The 27,843-nt window shown below is 41.7% G+C and overlaps 1 protein-coding gene across 2 annotated transcripts in view; it reads right to left on the bottom strand.

Moving 5' to 3' along the window:
* Positions 1–27,843, bottom strand: part of LOC118397315 (ras GTPase-activating protein 2-like) — a 59,188-nt gene that overhangs the window by 3,819 nt on the left and 27,526 nt on the right. For both annotated transcript variants that reach the window (XM_035791958.2, XM_035791959.2), the window contains 7 exons: positions 27,370–27,447; positions 27,110–27,183; positions 26,665–26,771; positions 2,464–2,546; positions 1,934–2,142; positions 618–721; positions 125–302 (listed from right to left, as the gene is read on the bottom strand). In XM_035791958.2, the coding sequence (XP_035647851.1) occupies positions 125–302; positions 618–721; positions 1,934–2,142; positions 2,464–2,546; positions 26,665–26,771; positions 27,110–27,183; positions 27,370–27,447 (833 nt within the window). The remainder of the gene's footprint in view (positions 1–124; positions 303–617; positions 722–1,933; positions 2,143–2,463; positions 2,547–26,664; positions 26,772–27,109; positions 27,184–27,369; positions 27,448–27,843) is intronic.

Raw genomic sequence — 27,843 nt, forward strand, 5'->3', positions numbered from 1 at the left:
GGATAAATATTTACGTGGCTCTCTACGCATGTGTGTATCCATGTGTGCATGTGAGTACATGTGAAAAAGTGTCCGTGTATACACATATGTATGTATGCATTTGAGAGTGCGTGCGTGTACTTACTGGCTGCCGTACTGTGCGGTGCCGCTGCGAGTGTCGTGCTCTCTCTGCAGCTCCTCCAGGATGTGTGTGATCTGCTGCACTGTGTGAAATGTCTCCTTGGGGTCCTGGATGGTGAACAGGGAGTAGTCGTCCTGCTCCCTCGGAGGTCCCTGGTACACAGCGATGCTGGCACACGCATCTAATCACAGGAGACAGATACATGAGGTCTTCATCACAGGCTATCACACCAAGCTACTGTTGCCAGATTCCCACTAAAGGGCCAAACTGAGCCAAGCCGAGCTGTACTAGCCTAGTTAGTCATACACAATAGTTGCAGGAACTGAGCTGGAAAGGACAATGTGAAAATAAAATATCTGAGCCAGCAGGGTACGTACGGTTCAAGAGAAAATGCCTCATGCAATAAGCCACTATAGAAATAATCTATTGTGATAAGAATATTTTTTATATTCATTTATGTGAGAGTTGGGCGATTGACTGGTAGAACCCCACTTGCCTTCCATCTTCTGCAGCTTGGAGTAGCTGGAGGTGAGGAGGGAGAAGATTCTCTCTGTCTCACGGTCACAGTCGATGTCCAGCTGCAGGTTAGCCAGCAAGGTACTGGGAGAGAAGACAGGGACATGTTCATTAGGCACCAAATGGAAGAAAAAAAGAAAACCTGGAATTATCCAATAACGCGTGCTGGAATTGTCCAATTTCGCTACGTGCTCCCTATTGAATAAGACTCAGGTGTCTGATACAAGTAGGCAGTGATTGTGATACGGTCAATTTCTTTGAGGAAGCAGCCTCTATCTTCTAGGAACTTGTGTTGATCTGAGAGGGAAGGATAGCACCCATTTCAGGGGACCAAACGTAAGTTGGTATTTAGTCCCATATTCCTAGCACACAATGGCCACATCAAGCTTGTGGCTCTACAAACTTGTTGGATGCATTTGCTGCTTGTTTTGGTTGTGTTTCAGATTATTTTGTGCCCAATATAAATAAATAATTGCTGTCATTTTAGAGTCACTTTCATTGTAAATAAGAATGTCATATGTTTCTAAACACATCTACATTAATGTGGATGCTACCATTACTACGGATACCCCTGAATGAATTGTGCATATTGAGGAGTGAGAAAGTTACACAAATATCATACCCCCAAAACATGCTAACCTCTCACCATTACAATAACTTGGGAGGTTTGCATTTTATATCATAGTCCCAAAACATGCTAAACTCTCACCATTACAATAACAGAGGAGGTTACAATAACAGGGGGGTATGATATTTATGCCTCTAACTTTCTCACTCATCATTATTCTCAATTCATACAGGATTATCCATAATCATGGTAGCATCCACATTAATGCATGATGTTCTTATTTACAATAAAACAGCAAATGCATCCAACAAATGTTTACAGTGACAAGCTTGATGTAGTCATTGTGTGCTATGACTATGGGACCAAAGACTTACATTTTTACTACTTTAATACACATAAGGGAATTTGGCCCAATACTTTTTGTTTCCCTAAAAATGGGGAGAATATATACACAAAGTGCTGTAATTTCTAAACTGTTCACCAACTATGGATGAAAATACACTCAAATGAAAGCCGACAGTCTAACCTCATATAGCAATTGTATCATTTCAAATCCAAAGCGCTGGAGTACAGAGCCAAAACAAAAATGTGTCACTGTCTCAGTACGTTTGGAGCTCACTGTATGTCCCTCTGTGTGGTGATACTGGTGATTTTTATACAATGTTATTGGGTAACACTGATCTAGGGACTAGTAGAGGTTGGTTTGAGATTCAGGGGTGAGTACTCACGGTGTGCAGGGTTTGCAGCCCGGCTGGCTGTCGCTCAGGCTCCTGCAGCAGAGCCAGGCCCCCGCCACGTAGGCCGAGGGGTGGAAGGTGCCCAGGCGGTCCGGGTTACAGCGGCTCACTTGGCTCAGCACCTCCACCCACTCACTGGCCTCCACGCAGTTCCCCGCCTGCACGTACAGCGGCTTCTCACTGTGGAGCACCTGGAACATCTAAAAAGGGAGAGGAGAGAGGGGTTGTCAATAACACACACAAAGCCCTTTGCGGACAATTACGATTTTCTTTTGAGTAACAGACACTCATAGTCCTCGTGTTTCTGTTCAAATTCAATGTGGAAACTCAAAGAACTTCCCTCACAACTTACACAGAACCAAAGGAGTTTTTCCTGATATTTTGACCTGACCAGGAAATACTATAGGCTAATGCAAGGGCCCAGAGGTTAACTGTGCTTGACCGTTTACTGGTCAGGTAGGTGGCCAGGGTAAACTCCTGGCTCTAAACAGACCACATCAGACAAAGACAGTCCTGCTTACATTTTTGCGGTTAAAGGCACTTTCGTACAGTTTCTCCACAGCCCGGATATTCTTCACTGGGATAATGCAGAGTGCTTCTTTCCCTTGGAAAACAGAAAGAAAAAGAAATGTTCAATATACTCACACACACAAAATGTCTACATTGGACTCTTACCCTTATGTGCACCCTTAGCACTCATGTCTTGTTCAAGCTGCATCACTAGGAGAAACATTGAGGTCTTACACCATCTGACCCTTGACTACGAGAAGACGTGCAGCATTACATTTCACACCAACTCTTCCAACAAAAATAGAGAACAGTCTTTAAACTTGATAGACAACCATTTCCGTCGCTGTGTCTGACAATAGCCGGACCAAAACACACAAACCATATACAGTTATAAAAGCAGTCTCAGTATCAGCTCCTGCCATTGGTCTCTCTTCAATCTCCACCTATCAGCTCACACTCCGTCCCTTTATCTAACTGATAGAGTGAAGTGTCTGATCCACTGATGATACTTCACTGCACATACGCACACATTCCCTCCCCCTTCCTTCTCTCTCCCTTGCATACCTTAAGGGAAGAATTCGGCAGTACCTGTATGGTTAGTGAGAAAGTCCATATTGCAAATGTACGGTCCCTTACTAGACGTCCGAAATCGTTTGTAAAATTCGCGGACGGCGTCGGGCCGAGCGGCAGGGCCGGACCTACCAGGAAGTCATCAAATGAACGTTGTCGGACATTCGGTTTCCGTTTTACAAAAATAATAAGATTTATGTCATTTTTCCCATGTCCCGGAAATTCCCACAAGAGGGCATAAGCAATCATATGGCTATTGCTACAAAACATCACGATTCACGACGGGGCCTTATCTCGAAAACTGAAAATATTTAGAAGCCGAAACTCGGTGAGCGTAGGGGCGGCATAATGGGCAGTTGGCCCCGAACAAGATGGCGTCTAGGCCTCAACGGTTTTTGAGTTATGGCCATTTATCTGGGATTAAAGGTCCAAAATGAAAATAGAGAAATTATTTTTTCCACTTCACGTCAAAGTCAAGGAGCCTCCGGTGTCAATAAAAAAGAACCAGCCATTTATCTATCGTCATTTAAGAGAAATCGTACAACGACACCTTGGTGATGTTCACGGATAGGTGTTTTTTTTTTCAACGGTTACAGATCCAGTTGCAGGTTGTTCTTACGAATCTTTTTAAAGTGTGCTGCGGAGCTCTGCGAGATTTCTGTGATTTTCTATGATTTTCTGAAATAACACACACTCACTAAACCCTCCGTAAATAACTCAGTTCTTAACGTAAAGACTTAAAACTCGGGATTCTGTAAAGGCATACCCCAATCATGATATGAGTTTATTTATAGCTTCCTGTGCCAACCGGAAGTGCCTTTAATGGTGTCACAGTGGCAGTTTCCATGGGTTAAAAAGGTCAGATCTTTTCAAAACTTCATATGTGTGACTAGGTAACCCTCATGAACTGTAAATCAGTCATTTCTCCCAGCAGATGTCAAAGAAAAGCTCTCACACGCACACACAGCAAGGATGGAGTGAAAAAGTGTGGTTCTTAAAGACACAGAGAGCAGGCAATGGCATAAACATAATGTCTAGGCCGTGCCGAGTTCAACGAGATATCCCGCTTGACCGTAGCTCGCTCGGTCTGAGCGCAGCGACCATTAGAAAAGTAGGCCCAAAATGAAGCCTGCCCCACAACGTCATTTGCTTTTGGGTGACAGTGAGAGAACCGTTAGGGTGAGAAGCACAATTCGACCTCAGGTATGTTCCTAAGGTCCTTCCGATCCGTGCAAGCCTAACGTTGACAGTGTGGCATTAACCCTTAATAGTTAAAAGATGGTGTTTACTTCAAAAAGTTTGCATTGATTTCTCTCCCCATAGGAATACATTGCCTTTACCCCTAAATTCAACCTGAAGTCTATATGGGTTATGAATGCCGTATGAACCTGTCTTTGGTAACAGTCCATCAGGCCAGTATGAGGTCTACCTGTGTTGATTCTAAGCTTCCTGGACCAACCGGAAGTGGTTAAAATCACCCTAAAAGTGTTTTTCCATTACCTGCCTGCAGTTTGATAGACATAGTGCATTCAACCCTGTGTAAATCAGTCAATTCTTAACGTAAGGACTTAAAACTCAGGATTCTGTAAAAGCATAGCCCAGTGAGGATATGTGTTGACTTATAGCTTCCTGTGACAACCGGAAGTGCCTTAATTGGTGTCTCAGGGGCTGTTTCGAGGGGTTAAAAAGTCAGATCTGTCCAAAACTTCATATGTGTGATTAGGCAACCCCCATGAACTGTAAATCAGTCATTTTTCCCATAAAATTTCAAAGGAAAACTAAATCACACAGACACACAACTTGGAAGGAGGGACGTATTGGGGGTTGTAGAGACAGACAGTGCCTCCAATAGTTAGCTTTGTTCGAGCTAAAAAGAACCGTCAGACCTAGAGTTCCGAAACTTTAGAAACCTGTTCTAGACCTCGGGTCGATAGTGCGTGGTGAGTTAGGTGGCTCTAGAAGGTTCTCGGACCGAGAAATAGCCTCGTACATTTGCAATGATTTCAATTCATTTTGACCATTACGAAAATGGCGACATTTAGAAAAGTCTCAGAGACACAAGACTAGGTGCATTGGAACCGGCTCGGCCCATAGAGACGGACCCCAACGTTTCGGTCCGATAGCTCATTCAAGGACCCCATAGCAAGGCATGGAAAAAAGTGGATTTTCAGCACCAATTAGGGTTTTACTCGGGCACCGAAGGACCTATCGAGCCGAAACTCGGGATTCGGGGTCGCCTCACATAGGCCTTCACATAATGTCTGACCTGGACCCGCAGCTAGAACGTAACTATGTGTTTTACGTTTTTATTATGTTTTAAACTAATGGCGCTGTGAATTATGGGCCTGCTCTGACATATGTGATAGTTGGCTTCTAAATGAGTTGGAAAAAGTGGGTTTGGTGTCAATTGGTATCAGTTTGGTGTCAGAATGACATCTAATTGACTGGTGGACACTGACTTGCTAGTTGACTTTTGTACATTAGCAATATGTTTAAACGGAGAGGGACCATCACCAAAATGGCATTCTGAAATCAACACAAAAAATGGCATCACCATAGTCTCCAGGCTGTGCAGAGTTCAACGAGACGCCCCGCTTGACCGTAGCTCGCTCTGAGTGCAGCGACCTTGAAAAAAAAAAAGGCGCAAAGGAAGGCTGGCCCTCAATGTCATTTGCTTTTGGGTGACAGTGAGAGAACCGTTAGGGTGAGAAGCACAATTCGACCTCGGGTACGTTCCTAAGGTCCTCCCGATCCGTGCAAGCCTAACCTTGACCCTGTGGCATTAACCCTTAACAGTTAAAAGAAGGTGTTTACATCAAAGAGTTTGCATTGACTTCTCTCCCCATAGGAATACATTGCCTGCACCTCTAAATTCAACCTGAAGCCTATGTGGGTTATGAATGCCTTATGAACCTGTCTTCTATGACAGTCCATCAGACCACTATGAGGTCTACCTGTGTCGATTCTAAGCTTCCTGGAGCAACCGGAAGTGGTTAGATTGACCCAAAAGGAGTTTTGATGTACATAACCTTCAAAGGTGAAAATGACTGCATTCAACACTGTGTAGATCATAGATCAGTCAATTCTTAACTTAAAGACTTAAAACTCAGGATTCTGTAAGTGTTTATGTCAATCAAGACATGTGTTTACTTATAGCTTCCTGTGCCAACCGGAAGTGCCTTTAATTGGGTCACACTGTCTGTTTTGAAGGGTTAGAAAAGTCACATCTCTCCAAAACTTCATATGTGTGACCAGGTAACCCTCCTAAACTGTAAATCAGTCATTTCTCCCAGCAGATGTCAAAGAAAAGCTCTCACACGCACACACAGCAAGGATGGAGTGAAAAAGTGTGGTTCTTAAAGACACAGAGAGCAGGCAATGGCATAAACATAATGTCTAGGCCGTGCCGAGTTCAACGAGATATCCCGCTTGACCGTAGCTCGCTCGGTCTGAGCGCAGCGACCATTAGAAAAGTAGGCCCAAAATGAAGCCTGCCCCACAACGTCATTTGCTTTTGGGTGACAGTGAGAGAACCGTTAGGGTGAGAAGCACAATTCGACCTCAGGTACGTTCCTAAGGTCCTTCCGATCCGTGCAAGCCTAACGTTGACCGTGTGGCATTAACCCTTAATAGTTAAAAGAAGGTGTTTACTTCAAATAGTTTGCATTGATTTCTCTCCCCATAGGAATACATTGCCTTTACCCCTAAATTCAACCTGAAGTCTATATGGGTTATGAATGCCGTATGAACCTGTCTTTGGTAACAGTCCATCAGGCCAGTATGAGGTCTACCTGTGTTGATTCTAGGCTTCCTGGACCAACCGGAAGTGGTTAAAATCACCCTAAAAGTGTTTTTCCATTACCTGCCTGCAGTTTGATAGACATAGTGCATTCAACCCTGTGTAAATCAGTCAATTCTTAACGTAAGGACTTAAAACTCAGGATTCTGTAAGTTTCTATGTCAATCAAGACATGGGTTTACTTATAGCTTCCTGTGCCAACCGGAAGTGCCTTTAATGATGTCACAGTGGCAGTTTCCAAGGGTTAAAAAGGTCAGATCTTTTCAAAACTTCATATGTGTGACTAGGTAACCCTCATGAACTGTAAATCAGTCATTTCTCCCAACAGATGTCAAAGAAAAGCTCTCACACGCACACACAGCAAGGATGGAGTGAAAAAGTGCGGTTCTCAAAGACACAGAGAGCAGGCAATGGCATAAACATAATCTCTAGGCCGTGCCGAGTTCAACGAGATATCCCGCTTGACCGTAGCTCGCTCGGTCTGAGCGCAGCGACCATTAGAAAAGTAGGCCCAAAATGAAGCCTGCCCCACAACGTCATTTGCTTTTGGGTGACAGTGAGAGAACCGTTAGGGTGAGAAGCACAATTCGACCTCAGGTACGTTCCTAAGGTCCTTCCGATCCGTGCAAGCCTAACCTTGACCGTGTGGCATTAACCCTTAATAGTTAAAAGAAGGTGTTTACTTCAAAGAGTTTGCATTGACTTCTCTCCCCATAGGAATACATTGCCTGAACCCCTAAATTCAACCTGAAGTCTATATGGGTTATGAATGCCGTATGAACCTGTCTTTGATGACAGTCCATCAGGCCAGTATGAGGTCTACCTGTGTTGATTCTAAGCTTCCTGGACCAACCGGAAGTGGTTAAAATCACCCTAAAAGTGTTTTTCCATTACCTGCCTGCAGTTTGATAGACATAGTGCATTCAACCCTGTGTAAATCAGTCAATTCTTAACGTAAGGACTTAAAACACAGGATTCTGTAAAAGCATAGCCCAGTGAGGATATGTGTTGACTTATAGCTTCCTGTGACAACCGGAAGTGCCTTAATTGGTGTCTCAGGGGCTGTTTCGAGGGGTTAAAAAAGTCAGATCTGTCCAAAACTTCATATGTGTGATTAGGCAACCCCCATGAACTGTAAATCAGTCATTTTTCCCATAAAATTTCAAAGGAAAACTAAATCACACAGACACACAACTTGGAAGGAGGGACGTATTGGGGGTTGTAGAGACAGACAGTGCCTCCAATAGTTAGCTTTGTTCGAGCTAAAAAGAACCGTCAGACCTAGAGTTCCGAAACTTTAGAAACCTGTTCTAGACCTCGGGTCGATAGTGCGTGGTGAGTTAGGTGGCTCTAGAAGGTTCTCGGACCGAGAAATAGCCTCGTACATTTGCAATGATTTCAATTCATTTTGACCATTACGAAAATGGCGACATTTAGAAAAGTCTCAGAGACACAAGACTAGGTGCATTGGAACCGGCTCGGCCCATAGAGACGGACCCCAACGTTTCGGTCCGATAGCTCATTCAAGGACCCCATAGCAAGGCATGGAAAAAAGTGGATTTTCAGCACCAATTAGGGTTTTACTCGGGCACCGAAGGACCTATCGAGCCGAAACTCGGGATTCGGGGTCGCCTCACATAGGCCTTCACATAATGTCTGACCTGGACCCGCAGCTAGAACGTAACTATGTGTTTTACGTTTTTATTATGTTTTAAACTAAAGGCGCTGTGAATTATGGGCCTGCTCTGACATATATGATAGTTGGCTTCTAAATGAGTTGGAAAAAGTGGGTTTGGTGTCAATTGGTATCAGTTTGGTGTCAAAATGACATCTAATTGACTGATGGACACTGACTTGCTAGTTGACTTTTGTACATTAGCAATATGTTTAAACGGAGAGGGACCATCACCAAAAGTGACATTCTGAAATCAACCCTAACGAGCCATGGAGATGAACCAGAATCACTGCCCAGCTATCCCGAGTTCATCGGGCCAGTCAATTTCACATTCCTGCAGGATTTTTATAGCATGACAAATTCGTGATGGTACCTGCCCATTGAACCATATTGCAAATGCACAGTGACTTTGCAAAAGTGAGAAAACATAAACAAATGGACATGATGAAATCAACACAACGAGTGATGGAAATGTACAACTATCACTGCTCAGCCATCCTGTGTTCATCAGACCAGTCAATTTTGCATTTTTGAGCATGTCAAATTTCATATGGTAAATGCACATTGAAACATATTGCAAATGCGCGCACTTGCAATATGATTCTATAGTGTAAAAACATCACCTAATGGACATGATGAAATCAACACAACGAGTGATGGAAATGTACAACTATCACTGCTCGGCCATCCTGTGTCCATCAGACCAGTCAATTTTGCATTTTTGAGCATGTCAAATTTCATATGGTAAATGCACATTGAAACATATTGCAAATGCGCGCGCACTTGCAATATGATTCTATAGTGTAAAAACATCACCTAATGGACATGATGAAATCAACACAACGAGTGATGGAAATGTACAACTATCACTGCTCGGCCATCCTGTGTCCATCAGACCAGTCAATTTTGCATTTTTGAGCATGTCAAATTTCATATGGTAAATGCACATTGAAACATATTGCAAATGCGCGCGCACTTGCAATATGATTCTATAGTGTAAAAACATCACCTAATGGACATGATGAAATCAACACAACGAGTGATGGAAATGTACAACTATCACTGCCCGGCCATCCTGTGTTCCCATAGCGAGCATTAATATCAGAATGACCGGTAAATGCATTTACAACCATATTTTTATTTTTGGGTTACCAGTTGCACAACAATGCACGTGCATTTGCAATATGATTCTATAGTGAAAAAACATCACCTAATGGACATGATGAAATCAACACAACGAGTGATGGAAATGTACAACTATCACTGCTCGGCCATCCTGTGTCCATCAGACCAGTCAATTTTGCATTTTTGAGCATTTCAAATTTCATATGGTAAATGCACATTGAAACATATTGCAAATGCGCGCGCACTTGCAATATGATTCTATAGTGTAAAAACATCACCTAATGGACATGATGAAATCAACACAACGAGTGATGGAAATGTACAACTATCACTGCTCGGCCATCCTGTGTCCATCAGACCAGTCAATTTTGCATTTTTGAGCATTTCAAATTTCATATGGTAAATGCACATTGAAACATATTGCAAATGCGCGCGCACTTGCAATATGATTCTATAGTGTAAAAACATCACCTAATGGACATGATGAAATCAACACAACGAGTGATGGAAATGTACAACTATCACTGCCCGGCCATCCTGTGTTCCCATAGCGAGCATTAATATCAGAATGACCGGTAAATGCATTTACAACCATATTTTTATTTTTGGTTACCAGTTGCACAACAATGCACGTGCATTTGCAATATGATTCTATAGTGAAAAACATCACCTAATGGACATGATGAAATCAACACAACGAGTGATGGAAATGTACAACTATCACTGCCCGGCCATCCTGTGTTCCCATAGCGAGCATTAATATCAGAATGACCGGTAAATGCATTTACAACCATATTTTTATTTTTGGGTTACCAGTTGCACAACAATGCACGTGCATTTGCAATATGATTCTATAGTGAAAAAACATCACCTAATGGACATGATGAAATCAACACAACTAGTGATGGAAATGTACAACTATCACTGCTCGGCCATCCTGTGTTCATCAGACCAGTCAATTTCACATTCCTGCAGGATTTTTATAGCATGACAAATTCGTGATGGTACCTGCCCATTGAACCATATTGCAAATGCACAGTGACTTTGCAAAAGTGAGAAAACATAAACAAATGGACATGATGAAATCAACACAACAGGTGATGGAAATGTACAACTATCACTGCTCAGCCATCCTGTGTTCATCAGACCAGTCAATTTTGCATTTTTGAGCATGTCAAATTTCATATGGTAAATGCACATTGAAACATATTGCAAATGCGCGCACTTGCAATATGATTCTATAGTGAAAAAACATCACCTAATGGACATGATGAAATCAACACAACGAGTGATGGAAATGTACAACTATCACTGCTCGGCCATCCTGTGTCCATCAGACCAGTCAATTTTGCATTTTTGAGCATGTCAAATTTCATATGGTAAATGCACATTGAAACATATTGCAAATGCGCGCGCACTTGCAATATGATTCTATAGTGTAAAAACATCACCTAATGGACATGATGAAATCAACACAACGAGTGATGGAAATGTACAACTATCACTGCCCGGCCATCCTGTGTTCCCATAGCGAGCATTAATATCAGAATGACCGGTAAATGCATTTACAACCATATTTTTATTTTTGGGTTACCAGTTGCACAACAATGCACGTGCATTTGCAATATGATTCTATAGTGAAAAAACATCACCTAATGGACATGATGAAATCAACACAACGAGTGATGGAAATGTACAACTATCACTGCTCGGCCATCCTGTGTCCATCAGACCAGTCAATTTTGCATTTTTGAGCATTTCAAATTTCATATGGTAAATGCACATTGAAACATATTGCAAATGCGCGCGCACTTGCAATATGATTCTATAGTGTAAAAACATCACCTAATGGACATGATGAAATCAACACAACGAGTGATGGAAATGTACAACTATCACTGCTCGGCCATCCTGTGTCCATCAGACCAGTCAATTTTGCATTTTTGAGCATTTCAAATTTCATATGGTAAATGCACATTGAAACATATTGCAAATGCGCGCGCACTTGCAATATGATTCTATAGTGTAAAAACATCACCTAATGGACATGATGAAATCAACACAACGAGTGATGGAAATGTACAACTATCACTGCTCGGCCATCCTGTGTTCCCATAGCGGGCATTAATATCAGAATGACCGGTAAATGCATTCACAACCATATTTTCATTTTTGGGTTACCAGGTGCCTATTTTCAATCACCAGTTGCACAACATGCGTATCCATCAGAATATTTTAAACAGTCCATAAAGCACTCAGGACTGCCCCCATAGATAGAGGGCCGTAGTAGGGTACTCCCATAGCGGGCATGGATAATAGGAGTCCCGGTAAATGCATTTACAACCATATTTTAATTTTTGGGTTACCAGTTGCACAACAATGCACGTGCATTTGCAATATGATTCTATAGTGAAAAACATCACCTAATGGACATGATGAAATCAACACAACAAGTGATGGAAATGTACAACTATCACTGCTCGGCCATCCTGTGTTCATCAGACCAGTCAATTTCACATTCCTGCAGGATTTTTATAGCATGACAAATTCGTGATGGTACCTGCCCATTGAACCATATTGCAAATGCACAGTGACTTTGCAAAAGTGAGAAAACATAAACAAATGGACATGATGAAATCAACACAACAGGTGATGGAAATGTACAACTATCACTGCTCAGCCATCCTGTGTTCATCAGACCAGTCAATTTTGCATTTTTGAGCATGTCAAATTTCATATGGTAAATGCACATTGAAACATATTGCAAATGCGCGTGCACTTGCAATATGATTCTATAGTGAAAAACATCACCTAATGGACATGATGAAATCAACACAACGAGTGATGGAAATGTACAACTATCACTGCTCGGCCATCCTGTGTCCATCAGACCAGTCAATTTTGCATTTTTGAGCATGTCAAATTTCATATGGTAAATGCACATTGAAACATATTGCAAATGCGCGCGCACTTGCAATATGATTCTATAGTGTAAAAACATCACCTAATGGACATGATGAAATCAACACAACGAGTGATGGAAATGTACAACTATCACTGCCCGGCCATCCTGTGTTCCCATAGCGAGCATTAATATCAGAATGACCGGTAAATGCATTTACAACCATATTTTTATTTTTGGGTTACCAGTTGCACAACAATGCACGTGCATTTGCAATATGATTCTATAGTGAAAAAACATCACCTAACGGACATGATGAAATCAACACAACGAGTGATGGAAATGTACAACTATCACTGCTCGGCCATCCTGTGTTCATCAGACCAGTCAATTTTGCATTTTTGAGCAAGGTCAAATTTCATATGGTAAATGCACATTGAAACATATTGCAAATGCACGTGCACTTGCAATATGATTATATAGTGAAAAAACATCACAAAATGGACATGATGAAGTCAACACAACGAGTGATGGAAAGGAACAACTATCACTGCCCGGCCATCCCGAGTTCATCAGGCCAGTCAATTTTGCATTTCTGCAGGATTTTTGAGCATGTCAAATTTCTTACGTCATTTGGCCCACAAAAAAATCCTTATGCACAATTTAAAAAAATATATAAAAAATATGATAATAAAATTGGACAAAAGTATATTCATACAGTTCTTACACATGTGTAATTGACAAAAAAATTGAAAGAATTTCAAAAAACGGTCCAGAAAGCACTTTTTTAAGGGTGTGTGAAGTTTTTACAAAATTTTGACATTTTTGACTTTTGACTTTGACTTCCTATGAAATCATATTGGAATTGGACAAAACATATTCCTTATGCGCATGTAAAAAAAAAAAAAAAAAAATTATGATAATAAAATTGGACAAAAGTATATTCATACAGTTCTTACACATGTGTAATTGACAAAAAATCGAAAGAATTTCGAAAAACGGTCCAGAAAGCACTTTTTATGGGTGTGTGAAGTTTTTACAAAATTTTGACATTTTTGACTTTTGACTTTGACTTCCTATGAAATCATATTGGAATTGGACAAAACATATTCCTTATGCGCATATAAAAAAAAATTAAAAAAATTATGATAATAAAATTGGACAAAAGTATATTCATACAGTTCTTACACATGTGTAATTGACAAAAAAATCGAAAGAATTTCGAAAAACGGTCCAGAAAGCACTTTTTAAGGGGTGATAAGTTTTTGAAAAAAGTTCATTTTTTCAAAATTTTACTTTTGGACATTAATTTGGGTTACATATCCAATATGAAAAACCCCGGTGGAGCGCATTTGCCCCCTGTTGAATTTTTAAAGTGTTACAACTGGCAATTACCATATGGCATTTGCAATACACTTTGGATGAATCAACGCCGAATTGGGTGGTATTGGCCAATGTGTATATGGTTTGTCCGATGCCAATGACATGCCATTCATTTTTGTCCAATACAGGGGGGTATTCCCTTACATACGTGAATCCAGGTGCATTGGGTATGTGATGAATGTTGCCATTCCAATCTCTCATTTAAGAGGGAGCGCCTTTCTCTGCCTGCCACCTTCCTCCTCTGCATTTCCAGGCTGAGGCACCCCCTGGCCCCACCTCTCATACCTCCAGCGCCATCTGATTCTCTGCATATCTTCTGACTTCCAGTTCAGTCTCACACACGCACACACACTTAGCACAGTTAAATAAAAAATATATGTCTAGCCAACCAGATGCAGATCTTAACATTCTGATCGATGGTTCTCGTCACAATTTTACTGAAACCTCCTGCCAATATTATGAGAAAAACATGGGAGAATAATCAGACACACTACTAGTCTGAAAGTGAACCCAGACACACACTTTAGCCTAGGGGGACACACAGATAGGGTGCGCCCCAAATGGCACCCTACATAGTGCACACTACTTTTGACCAGAGCCCTCTGGAATTGGTTGCCATTTGAGAAGTAGTCCTAGTGGTTAGTTCCATCTGCAGGGATCATAATGATAAATGTGCATACTAAACCATCATAATCCCTTGACACCGACCCCCGTCCTTCTCCATTCCATTAGAAATTGAAACCCATACTCAAGTTATGAGTCACATTAAACACTTACAGCAACAGGAGACTTGGTTCACAACCTCCAAAAAGCCTTTCAAACCTTTTTGGCACCGACTATTACAAAGCCCTGAAAACAGCACCACCAGAGCCCAAGTGCATCCTGATGTCATGGTGGTTCAGCTGCACCTCCCAAAACCTGTTTTTGTCACTGTCTAATGTTCTTGGTAGCCGATGTGAGCAAGACCTTTAAACAACACTGACAAAGCCGCGGGGCCAGCTGGATTACCAGGACGTGTACTCAACACATGCACGGACCAACTGGTAAGTGCCTTCACTGACATTTTCAACCTATCCCAGACTGAGTCTGTAATATCCACGTTTCAAGCAGACCACCATAGTCCATGTGCCCAAGGAAGCAAAGATCATCATTTAGGCAGGTTACCGCCCCGTAGCACTCACGTAAGTAGCCATGAAGTGCTTTGAAAAGCTGGTCATGCCTCACATCAACAGCATCCTCCTGGATACCCTAGACCCACTCCAATTCGCATACCGCCCCAACAGATCCACAAAACGTCTGTCACGCTGGTCCTCAACACTGGGGCCCCTCAGGGGTGTGCATTTCGGCCCTCCCTGTTCACTCACGACTGCGTGGCCAAACACGACTCCAACAAAATCATTAAGTATGCTGACGACAACAGTGGTAGGCCTGATTACCGACAACGATGAGACAGCCTATAGGGAGGGAGGAGGTCAGAGACCTGGCAGTGTGGTGCCAGGACAACAACCTCTCCCTTAATGTGAGCAAGACAAAGGAGCTTATCATGGACTACAGAACAGGCCCCCATTAACAGCTTAAAGTTCATTGGCGTCCACATCACCAACAAACTAACATGGTCCAAGCACACCAAGATCGTTGTGAAGAAGGCACGACAAAACCTATTCCCCCTCAGGAGATTGAAAAGATTTGGCATGGGTCCCCAGATCCTCAAGAATTTCTACAGCTGCACCGTCGAGGGCATCCTGATCAGTTGCATTACCGCCAGGTATGGCAACTGCTGGGCATCTGACCGTAAGGCCCTACAGAGGGTAGTGCGTATAGCCCAGTACATCACTGGGGCCAAGCTTCCTGCAATCCAGGACCTATATAATAGGCGGTGTCAGAGGAAAGCCCATAAAATTGTCAGAGACTCTAGTCACCCAAGTCATAGACTGTTCGCTCTGCCTCCGCACGGAAAGTGGTACCGGAGCATCTAGGACCAATAGGCTCCTTAACAGCTTCTACCCCCAAGCCATAAGACTGCTGAACAATTAATCAAATGGACATTGGACTATTTCCATTGACACCCACCCCTACATTTGTTCTGTACACTGCTGCTACTCACTGTTTATGATCTATGCATAGTCATTTCACCCCTATCTACATGAACAAATTACCTCTAACATGTACCCCTTCTATATAGCCTCGTTATTGTTATTGTCTTACTTTATTTTGAAAAATATTTTCTTAACTCTTCTTGAACTGCACTGTTGTATTTGTTGTATTCATCGCATGTGACTAATAAAGTTTGATTCGATTTAGAGTGAACAACAGATTTTTACCTTGTCAGCTTGCTGGATCAAATCCCCAAGCTGAAAAGGTACAAATCTGTCGTTCTGCCCCTGAACAAGGCAGTTGGCCTACCGGGGAACAGTAGGTTGTCATTGTAAATAAGAATTTGTTCTTAACTGACTTGCCCAGTTAAATAAAAGGTAAAAAAAAAAAAGTGTGACACCAACCAAGAGGCCCCATCTGTCTGCCTGTTCTGCTGTAGGAGAGCCAGCACTTTAGTGGCAGAGCACAGCTCCAGAGACCACTCAAAACACACAAAAAAAATACCCAAATGTAATGTGCATGCATGTTCATGTTTGACATCTAAGTCATGTGATTGTGGAGGAATGAGTGAGAAGTATGTTGTGGGAGTATAGAATACAAATCTACAATCTCCCAAACCTACACACCCAATGCTAAATATGATAAATTCACATCAGGAAGTTGGCTCCTTCACCAAATATGTACTTTGATATGATGAAATACACATTTAAAATTGCAGTTGTTCGCATACCGTGTTTCTTATCAAACCATGGGTTTCAAGTGCATCCCGGTTCAATGAAAAACAGCTACCTCCCTATGGAATTCAAGATGGATGCACACGCTGACAGCGGGTTTTCCCACTTTCCAATAAAAACAAAATAAATTGATAATTAAATGTGTCCAGACTGACTGTTGACATGGCGGTGAAGGAGTTGGTAGCTTGTAAGCAGTTGGGAGCACACTCAGGAGACCAGGACCCGACTAAAAAGATGGGATCTAGAGCGGTTTCTTTCTTCAAAGAATTCATGTGAGTTTACATAGCTCCAATACTTGAGAAAGAGTGAGACAAGGAGTAGAAGGAGTGGCTGGAGCTTTAGGGCCCATTGCCCTGAGTCGAGAGGCCGGGATTTACATAAACAATGTTACAAAGAACACCGACAGACACAAACAAGCAAGCAAACAGTACCGTTCACAAACATACAGTTGCAAGCACAGATACACACATCAAACCACTTCTGCTTAGTCTAATACAGTGGCAACTAAAAGATACCAAAAACAATTTAGCTGTCAATGGTTTTGATTTCTGTGTGCGCATTCGTGCAAGTAGAAAAACATGTTAACTCATTACTTGTAGAGTCACGCCAAATGTTATCCTCCTCCGTTTCAAGTTGATGAAACGGTCTATCACTCTGTGATTCAGTACACGCTTTTATTTTTTTTGTCCTAGGTTACCTGGCTAAAATGCTTGCTCGCTAGGCTAAATTCCATTCATGGTCAATGTTAGCTAGTTAACATTAGCTAGGATCTAGCTACATATTGAACTTCCATCCTCTTAGGCCAGGGGCACAACAATGTATGAATTAATGGTTGGATCAGAATCCCTGTTATACAGAGAATTAAGTATGGTACAAGTCCAAATCCCTATCGCCATCCAAGGCTAATTTAGGAAAGGGTACAATTTTAGCTAGCTAGCCACTTTCTTTTTTTAATCAAGGGAGGCCAAATGCTTGCTGGCTCCCCTTGGATTCAATGATACGGACAGCAACAATGCCATACTCATTTGGACCAGACAGCATCAGATAGATGGCCTACACGTAGAGAGGGGCATGGTTTCGCTCGCTTGGATGTGTTCTCTTGTGAGATACATTCAGTCTCTTGCGAATTGATGGGAAATTATGAAACCGAGACCAAGGGTACATTGTTATTATATATATAAAAAAAAATATTGGTACATTTTTTCTTGGTCAAAAGCCTGGCTTTGCAACCATTAATACATGCCACTGCTTTTATCAACATGAAACAGGCAGGGAGCAGGTCTCTAACCCTCAACCTTCTAGCCCGAAATCGACTGTGCCGCATGCTCAAGTGACAGAGTCAATATCCGCACTTATAAACCCAGGGTTGTTACACTACTCCCTCCTTTGAAAGAGTGCGTTGTCGCGCTAGCTTGCAACTCTACGTCTTAGAGGAACGTGCTCATTGACCAAGCACACGCACTGTCGTGGATGCAAGGTCTGATCACTTCTGACACCAATGTAATGAAACAGCAGGGAGTAGGTCTCAAACCTTCAACCTTCTAGCCCGAATTCACTATGTAAAAGGTTGTCTTCTCACAAATCTCCAGCCTCCTTGTACTTTTTGGAGAAATGTCCTCTGGTCCAATGAAACAAAAATAGAACTGTTTGGCCATAATGACCATCATTATGTTTGGAGGAAAAAGGAGGAGGCTTGCAAGCCGAAGAACATCATCCTAACCGTGAAGCACGGGGTGGAAGCATCAAGTTGTGGGGGTGCTTTGCTGCAGGAGGGACTGGTGCACTTCACAAAATAGATGGCATCATAAGGGAGAAAATTATGTTAATATGTTGAAGCAACATCTCAAGACATCAGTCAGGAAGTTAAAGCTTGGTCGCAAATCAGTCTTCCAAAATGGACACTGACCCCAAGCATACTTCCAAAGTTGTGGCAAAATGGCTTAAGGCCAACAAAGTCAAGGTTTTGGAGTGGCCATCACAAAGCCCTGACCTCAATCCTATAGAAAACTTGTGGGCAAAACTGAAAAACCGTGTGTGAGCAAGGAGGCCTACAAACCTGACTCAGTTACACCAGCTCTATCTCTCTACTATTATTCTGACATTTCACATTCTTAAAATAAAGTGGTGATCCTAACTGACCTAAGACAGGGAATTTTTATTTGGATTAAATGTCAGGAATTGTGAAAAACTGAGTTGAAATGTATTTGGCTAAGTTGTCTATAAACTTCCTACTTCAACTGTAGTCATTTATGGTGACGTAAGGTAGAAGGGGCGTTGTACAAAACAAAGTAATCAGGGATTGGATCTAACCAATTTGAGTATCAAAGCCAATGACGAATTTTGAAACTTTCGCTTTACCCACGTGTTCTAGCTCTGGCCCAACCCATCGGTTTCTGGACCAATCAGACGGCCCAAATGTGACTCTGTAGGTGCTGTTGTGGTGACGTCATGTAGTACGAGGATGTGATTGGAAGTTAACGCAACAGTCAGATTCTGTTATATAGATATCTATATGGGAGTTTATAAAAATGGTGGGTTTGAGAGCCAGGTATGTCCTTGGTGGACTCTCAATAGCAAGGCTATGCTCACTGAGTCTATACATAGTCAAGCTTTTCTTCATTTAGGGTTTGTCACAGTGGTCAGGTAAGGCCAAATCGCATTCTAGTTCCTAGCATTCTACTTGACACGTTGGAAATAATTATCTTTAAATTTTTTCATGATTTGGTTGAGTCTAATTGTGTTGCTGTCCTGAAGCTCTGTGCGGTCTGTTTGTGTTTGTGAAAAGAGCACCAGGACCATCTTGCTTAGGGGACTCTTCTTCAGGTTCATCTCTCTGTAGGTGATGGCTTTGTTAGTGCAGGTGATAACTTGTAACCTAAGCTTTAGCCTTGTATCTGAATCAATCATTTTCCAATATCATTCAAACTTGCATTTAGTACTCAACTTTGTTATTGAATCATTTCAACCACACCAGTGCCAATTTGCCAAGACCAACTAACTAGATGTTGCTAAATGTCCATGGGTGTTGTCCATTTCGACCTACATCCGTGTGTCTTGAGTCACCTCTTCACTGTTGAGACTGGTGTTTTGCTGGTACTTCTTAATGAAGCTGCCAGTTGAGGACTTGTGAGGCGTTCGTTTCTCAAACCAGACACTAATGTACTTGTCCTCTTGCTCAGTTGTGCACCGGGGCCTCCCACTCTTTATATTCTGGCTAGAGCCAGTTTGCGCTGTTATGTGAAGGGAGTAGTACACAGTGTTGTACGAGATCTTCAGTTTCTTGGCAATTTCTCCCATGGAATAGCCTTCATTTCTCAGAACAAGAATAGACTGACGAGTTTCAGAAGAAAGTGCTTTGTTCCTGGCCATTTTGAGCCTGTAATCGAAGTCAAATGCTGATGCTCCTGAACCTCAACTAGTCCAAAGGAGGCCAGTTTTATTGCTTCTTTAAAGCAGCACAACAGTTTTTAGCCGTGTTAACATAATTGCTAAAATTTCTAATGACCTATTAGCCTTTTAAAATTATAAACTTGGATTAGCTAACATGCCATTGGAACACAGAAGTGATGGTTGCTGATAATGGGTCTCTGTGCACCAATGTAGATATTCCATAAAAGGAAATCTGCCATTTCCAGCTACAATAGTCATTTACAACATTAACAATGTCTACACTGTATTTTTGATCAATTTGATGTTATTTTAAAATGGTAAAAAAAAGTGTTTTTCTTTCAAAAAAGGCCAATTCTAAGTGACCCCAAAATATGTATGTATGTATATATATATATATATATATATATATGTACGTACATACAGCGGGGCAAAAAAGTATTTAGTCAGCCACCAATTGTGCAAGTTCTCCCACTTAAAAAGATGAGGCCTGTAATTTTCATCATAGGTACACTTCAACTATGACAGACACAATGAGAAAAAAAATCCAGAAAATCACATTGTAGGATGTTTAATGAATTTATTTGCAAATTATGGTGGAAAATAAGTATTTGGTCAATAACAAAAGTTCCTCAATACTTTGTTATATAGCCTTTGTTGGCAATGACAGAGGTCAAACGTTTTCTGTAAGTCTTCACAAGGTTTTCACACACTGTTGCTGGTATTTTGGCCCATTCCTCCATGCAGATCTCCTCTAGAGCAGTGATGTTTTGGGGCTGTTGCTGGTCAACACGGACTTTCAACTCCTTCCAAATATTTTCTATGGGGTTGACATCTGGAGACTGGCTAGGCCACTCCAGGACCTTGAAATGCTTCTTACAAAGCCACTCCTTCGTTGCCCGGGCGGTGTGTTTGGGATCATTGTCATGCTGAAAGACCCAGCCACATTTCATCTTCAATGCCCTTGCTGATGGAATGAGGTTCACTCAAAATCTCACGATACATGGCCCCATTCATTCTTTCCTTCACACAGATCAGTCGTCCTGGTCCCTTTGCAGAAAAACAGCCCCAAAGCATGATGTTTCCACCCCCATGCTTCACAGTAGGTATGGTGTTCTTTGGATGCAACTCAGCATTCTTTTCCTCCAAACAAGACGAGTTGAGTTTTTACCAAAAAGTTATATTTTGGTTTCCTCTGACCATATGACCTTCTTCTGGATCATCCAAATGCTCTCTAGCAAACTTCAGACGGGCCTGGACATGTACTGGCTTAAGCAGGGGGACACATCTGGCACTGCAGGATTTGAGTCCCTGGCGGCGTAGTGTGTTACTGATGGTAGGCTTTGTTATTTTGGTCCCAGCTCTCTGCAGGTCATTCACTAGGTCCCCCCGTGTGGTTCTGGGATTTTTGCTCACCGTTCTTGTGATCAGCGTAGCCTAGTGGTTAGAGCGTTGGACTAGTAACCGGAAGGTTGCGAGTTCAAACCCCCGAGCTGACAAGGTACAAATCTGTCGTTCTGTCCCTGAACAGGCAGTTAACCCACTGTTCCCAGGCAGTCATTGAAGATAAGAATGTGTTCTTAACTGACTTGCCTGGTTAAATAAAGGTAAAATAAAATAAGTAATAATTTTGACCCCATGGGGTGAGATCTTGCATGGAGCCCCAGATCGAGGGAGATTATCAGTGGTCTTGTATGTCTTCCATTTCCTAATAATTGCTCCCACAGCTGCTTTCTTCAAACCAAGCTGCTTACCTATTGCAGATTCAGTCTTCCCAGCCTGGTGCAGGTCTACAATTTTGTTTCTGGTGTCCTTTGACAGCTCTTTGGTCTTGCCATAGTGGAGTTTGGAGTGTGACTGTTTGAGGTTGTGGACAGGTGTCTTTTATACTGATAACAAGTTCAAACAGGTGCCATTAATACAGGTAACGAGTGGAGGACAGAGGAGCCTCTTAAAGAAGAAGTTACAGGTCTGTGAGAGCCAGAAATCTTGTTTGCTTGTTTTAGGTGACCAAATACTTATTTTCCACCATCATTTGCAAATAAATTCATTAAAAATCCTACAATGTGATTTTCTGGATTTTTTTTCTCATTTCTTCTGTCATAGTTAAATACAAGTAAAAGTAAATGCATGCTCTTCGACCGATCGCTACCTGCACCTGCCCGCCTGTCCAACATCACTACTCTGGACGGCTCTGACTTAGAATACGTGGACAACTACAAATACTTAGGTGTCTGGTTAGACTGTAAACCCTCCTTCCAGACCCATATCAAACATCTCCAATCCAAAGTTAAATCTAGAATTGGCTTCCTATTTCGCAACAAAGCATCCTTCACTCATGCTGCCAAACATACCCTTGTAAAACTGACCATCCTACCAATCCTCGACTTTGGCGATGTCATTTACAAAATAGCCTCCAATACCCTACTCAACAAATTGGATGCAGTCTATCACAGTGCAATCCGTTTCGTCACCAAAGCCCCATATACTACCCACCATTGCGACCTGTACTCTCGTTGGCTGGCCCTCGCTTCATACTCGTCGCCAAACCCACTGGCTCCATGTCACACATGTAAAAATGTCTAAACATGTTTTTGATTTGCCATTATGGGGTATGGTGTGTAGATTCATGAGGAAATATTTTTTGTAAACATTTTAGAATAAGGCTGTAACGTAACAAAATGTGGAAGAAGTCAAGGGGGCTGAATACTTTCCATTCTGAATATTACCTCACCACACACACCTCCTCAGCCCTCTGACACACACCCAAATCGACAGAGCAGAGTGGATGAGGGAACAGTTTTGGTAGAGTGTGCCGGGGAACTGGGAGCAGCAGTAACTGAACGAAAAGGTTGGATTTGGCTGGGGGCCGTTCCAAGCAATTTACGTAATGGATTGAAAAATCATTTGACATCTACACAATAATTAGAGGGGGGAAAAACAGTGTTACACAAGACCTTCGGCTCATTGCATTATGCAACGTCCAGGCCATCATACCATGTAAAGTATGGCCTGAACCATTTGGCTGCTATTCGCTTTCAGAGATCAGAAAGGTATGACAAAGTCCAAGCAGATCACAAGACTCGACTTGAACATGGTTTGGCTTTGCAGTCCCAACTTGATAGATCCAAAGGAGGCAAGCTGTACTTAACTTGGACTGGAGGTATACTACTCAAATCATAGGCAAATGCTAATTATTTAGCCTAATAATGATACTGGCAGAAGAATCTCTCAGAAGGAACGCAAAATAATGTCGGATTCAAAACTTTGAATGTTATATATATGGGGGTACAATCTTCCCAGCTCTGCAGATTCTGCTGTGAGGAGGCAGAGTCATTAGATCATTTATTTTGGTATTGTCCATATGTAGCTCGTTTTTAGTCACAGGTCCAGGGATGGCTGAAGAATTGCAACATTTCCCTAGAACTAAATGCTGCAGATAGAAATACAGGGTGATTTGAAAAGCCATAGTCAATCAATCAATAATATATTAATTTGAGCAAAAATGTTTATTTTTTAAATTACAATCTGTAAAAGCTATGAGAATAGAAAGGTTCAGTACTTTTGTGAAGCATCACAGCACAGTTAAAAAATATATGGCAAAAAGAATTCCAAAATGGTTGGTGTTAAGAGATGGATAGGAGGGGTTGAATGGAGCTGAAGGGTGGGACTAATTACACGATAACCAATGTAAAACATATGGGGTCTGTAAAATGTATATAGGTTTGGAAATTTTGTGAAATAGCACAGTTACAAATCAAACTGGATGGACATCAGAAATAGAGGAAGGACTAAAAACAAACTAAATATAACTATTGTAAAATAGATTGTGTCTGTAAAATAAGATGTATAAACTGAAGGTAGAAGCCTAAGTGTTTATTGGTTTACTCCAATTGGGGTAAGGGTGGTAGGGTCTGTGGGGAATAATAAAGGTATATTCTTAATAAAGTATGTATATTTACATAGGTATGTATACATGTATGCATACGTGAATGTACAGTGCCTTGCGAAAGTATTCGGCCCCCTTGAACTTTGCGACCTTTTGCCACATTTCAGGCTTCAAACAAAGATATAAAACTGTATTTTTTTGTGAAGAATCAACAACAATCATGAAGTGGAACGACATTTATTGGATATTTCAAACTTTTTTAACAAATCAAAAACTGAAAAATTGGGTGTGCAAAATTATTCAGCCCCTTTACTTTCAGTGCAGCAAACTCTCTCCAGAAGTTCAGTGAGGATCTCTGAATGATCCAATGTTGACCTAAATAACTAATGATGATAAATTACAATCCACCTGTGTGTAGTCAAGTCTCCGTATCAATGCACCTGCACTGTGATAGTCTCAGAGGTCCGTTAAAAGCGCAGAGAGCATCATGAAGAACAAGGAACACACCAGGCAGGTCCGAGATACTGTTGTGAAGAAGTTTAAAGCCGGATTTGGATACAAAAAGATTTCCCAAGCTTTAAACATCCCAAGGAGCACTGTGCAAGCGATAATATTGAAATGGAAGGAGTATCAGACCACTGCAAATCTACCAAGACCTGGCCGTCCCTCTAAACTTTCAGCTCATACAAGAAAAAGACTGATCAGAGATGCAGCCAAGAGGCCCATGATCACTCTGGATGAACTGCAGAGATCTATAGCTGAGGTGGGAGACTCTGTCCATAGGACAACAATCAGTCGTATATTGCACAAATCTAGACTTTATGGAAGAGTGGCAAGAAGAAAGCCATTTCTTAAAGATATCCATAAAAAGTGTTGTTTAAAGTTTGCCACAAGCCACCTGGGAGACACACCAAGCATGTGGAAGAAGGTGCTCTGGTCAGATGAAACCAAAATGGAACAAATGCAACAATGCAAAACGTTATGTTTGGCGTAAAAGCAACACAGCTCATCACCCTGAACACACCATCCCCACTGTCAAACATGGTGGTGGCAGCATCATGGTTTGTGCCTGCTTTTCTTCAGCAGGGACAGGGAAGATGGTTAAAATTGATGGGAAGATGGATGGAGCCAAATACAGGACCATTCTGGAAGAAAACCTGATGGAGTCTGCAAAAGACCTGAGACTGGGACGGAGATTTGTCTTCCAACAAGACAAATCTTGACTTACAGCTGTAATCGCAGCAAAAGGTGGCGCTACAAAGTATTAACTTAAGGGGGCTGAATAATTTTGCACGCCCAATTTTTCAGTTTTTGATTTGTTAAAAAAGTTTGAAATATCCAATAAATGTCGTTCCACTTCAAGATTGTGTCCCACTTGTTGTTGATTCTTTACAAAATAAATACAGTTTTATATCTTTATGTTTGAAGCCTGAAATGTGGTAAAAGGTCGCAAAGTTCAAGGGGGCAGAATACTTTCGCATGGCACTGTATATGGATATATATTTACCCCAAAAAATATGGGGGACTGGAAATGATGCAGACATTTACATTGATGGAAGCAACAATATTTCAGCAAAATTAAGCTGATCCACCGCTTAAATACTTATTTTTATTTTTAAATTAATTAAATAAAAATTGAGGTGGTCTCAATGACTCGCCTTTTTATGGTTACATTAGGGGTAATGATTATTCTAACAAATAAATATATTTATGTGGATAGTCTAGTGAAAATGTAAACTGGCTTATTCATTTTGTTTAGGGATTTACTGGATACAATATTGTAGGCTATTTGGAATATGAAACTAGACTAGGCCTATTACATTTATTGCAGATCTCCATACCTGACCTAATCCATCAAGTTAGGTCTGATTACTAGGCTTTATTGCAACATTGCTTTGTCACCAATGACAACAAGATGAGACCTAGATATTTGTTTCGTCCTCCCTCAAGTCCTCTGATTGGCTCAGCTCCAACTTCAGACAGTCGGGTCAAAAACCACAATGTGCCAACTAGAATCCTATTTTTGGATAGTTTTTCAAACCACTTTACATTGACCTCAAATTGTGTGCATGGTACTCAAAATGCGTGCAGGTTGTTAGGTCTGGTGTGTGTGATACTGCTATGGCAGCAGCCCCCACCCAGCCTGTCTCATAGCCACCCTCTCTTTAAGGACTACAGGAGCCTGGCAGAGAAACCAGGAGCCTAGCCTGTGTGTGTGTGTGTGTGTATGTATGTATATATATGGCTGTGCTCCACTGAGGCAAGGAGTAGAATACTGGACGCTGCCAAGTGGGCCTCACTATAATGACCAGGGTTCTCCCCTCTCCCTCCTTCTCTTTTGCCCCCCTCTGGCTCTCTCCCTCATTATAATGAACAGGGCTCCTTCTGCATTCCTCCCCCTCTCTGTGGGAGGCCAGTGGCCCGTGGATAGACACCTGTGGATAGCTCCATATATTCACTATCTCCCCTGGGAGATTAAAGCTAAGAGCCTTGTCCCACACGCCCACACAGTGTTACATGTCTGGAAAATCCACTGTTTTACAACACCTGGCTAACCTGGCCCATAGAGAGATCTGGTCCAACACTGCCCCCTATGGGGGGGGCTCAGTAGTTGTGGTGTGTGTGTGGTTGGTGTATGTGTGCGCATGTCTCACCTCTGTGCTTGTGGTAGGAGAGCTCCCTGTTGGTCACTCTGAGCCACCTCTTCTTGAAGTTCCTCTTGCCGATGCGTTTCCTTCCCTGGGCCCGCTTCTGTATCTCCCTGTAGCAAAATAAACAGTGACTTGATATTGGTACAGTAAGTTTAACTTCACAGCTATCAACCAATATTTATGTGTAGCTTTCTTTATGAAGCAGAAAAGTCAACCAATCAATATACAGGACTGTTTATTAGAGTTAGTTAGCTAGCTAAGTTAATGATCCCGCTTAACGACAAACCCCTCTGGTCAGGACAAACTCCTGGCCCTAGTTATGACACCAAACTTTTAAAATTAAGTTTCAAGATTTAGTCCTGGACTAAAAATAACTTTCAGTCCAGGAAAAGGACACATTATCTTTAACCCACTAGCTATAATCAATAACTGGATGTGAGCCACTCACCCCTCTTTGAGAACCACAGAGTCTTCCACCCCGCTGGACTCCTTACTGACGTTGGAGGAGATCTCATCTAGGAACTACACACACACACACACACACACACACACACACACACACACACACACCATGCTAAATCAGCAATACATGCAAAACTAACATGGAAAAGAGATTTACCAACATAAGGTTTTACCAACCTCAAGTTTGACACATGGCCTACAAAATCAAAATGTAATAGGAAGATCGTTTCACAACCAAAAACTCACCTTTTTTACTTTTTCAATACATTTGTCTTCTTGGAATGATTTGAAGAAATCATACATGTAGGATTCTTTAAAACTAGACTAAAGACAAAACAAAGCGTTAGTTTTGCTCAGAGCGGACCAACAGACAACCCACTGGACAAAAACATGTAAAATCAACATTGTGTCCACGTTACTTCAACCCCCAAAAATCTACGATGATGTTGAATCAACATGGAAAACTAATTGGATTTGCAAAAAGTCATCAACGTAAAAGGCAATGTCTTTTTTTCACCCAACTTTTAAACCTAAATCCAATGACTTAGTGAAATGTTTTGTTGATTTCATGTTGAATTCATGTTAGTTGACAACTCAACCAAATGTAAATCAAATTTAGATGTTGAACTGACATCTGTGCCCAGTGGGAATTAAATGATTGATAGACATGTTGACTGACTGATATACACAAGGGAAGATTGATAAGCATGTTGGAGAGGC

This window comes from Oncorhynchus keta, chromosome 18, assembly GCF_023373465.1.
Source record: "Oncorhynchus keta strain PuntledgeMale-10-30-2019 chromosome 18, Oket_V2, whole genome shotgun sequence".
NCBI classification, from domain to species: domain Eukaryota; kingdom Metazoa; phylum Chordata; class Actinopteri; order Salmoniformes; family Salmonidae; genus Oncorhynchus; species Oncorhynchus keta.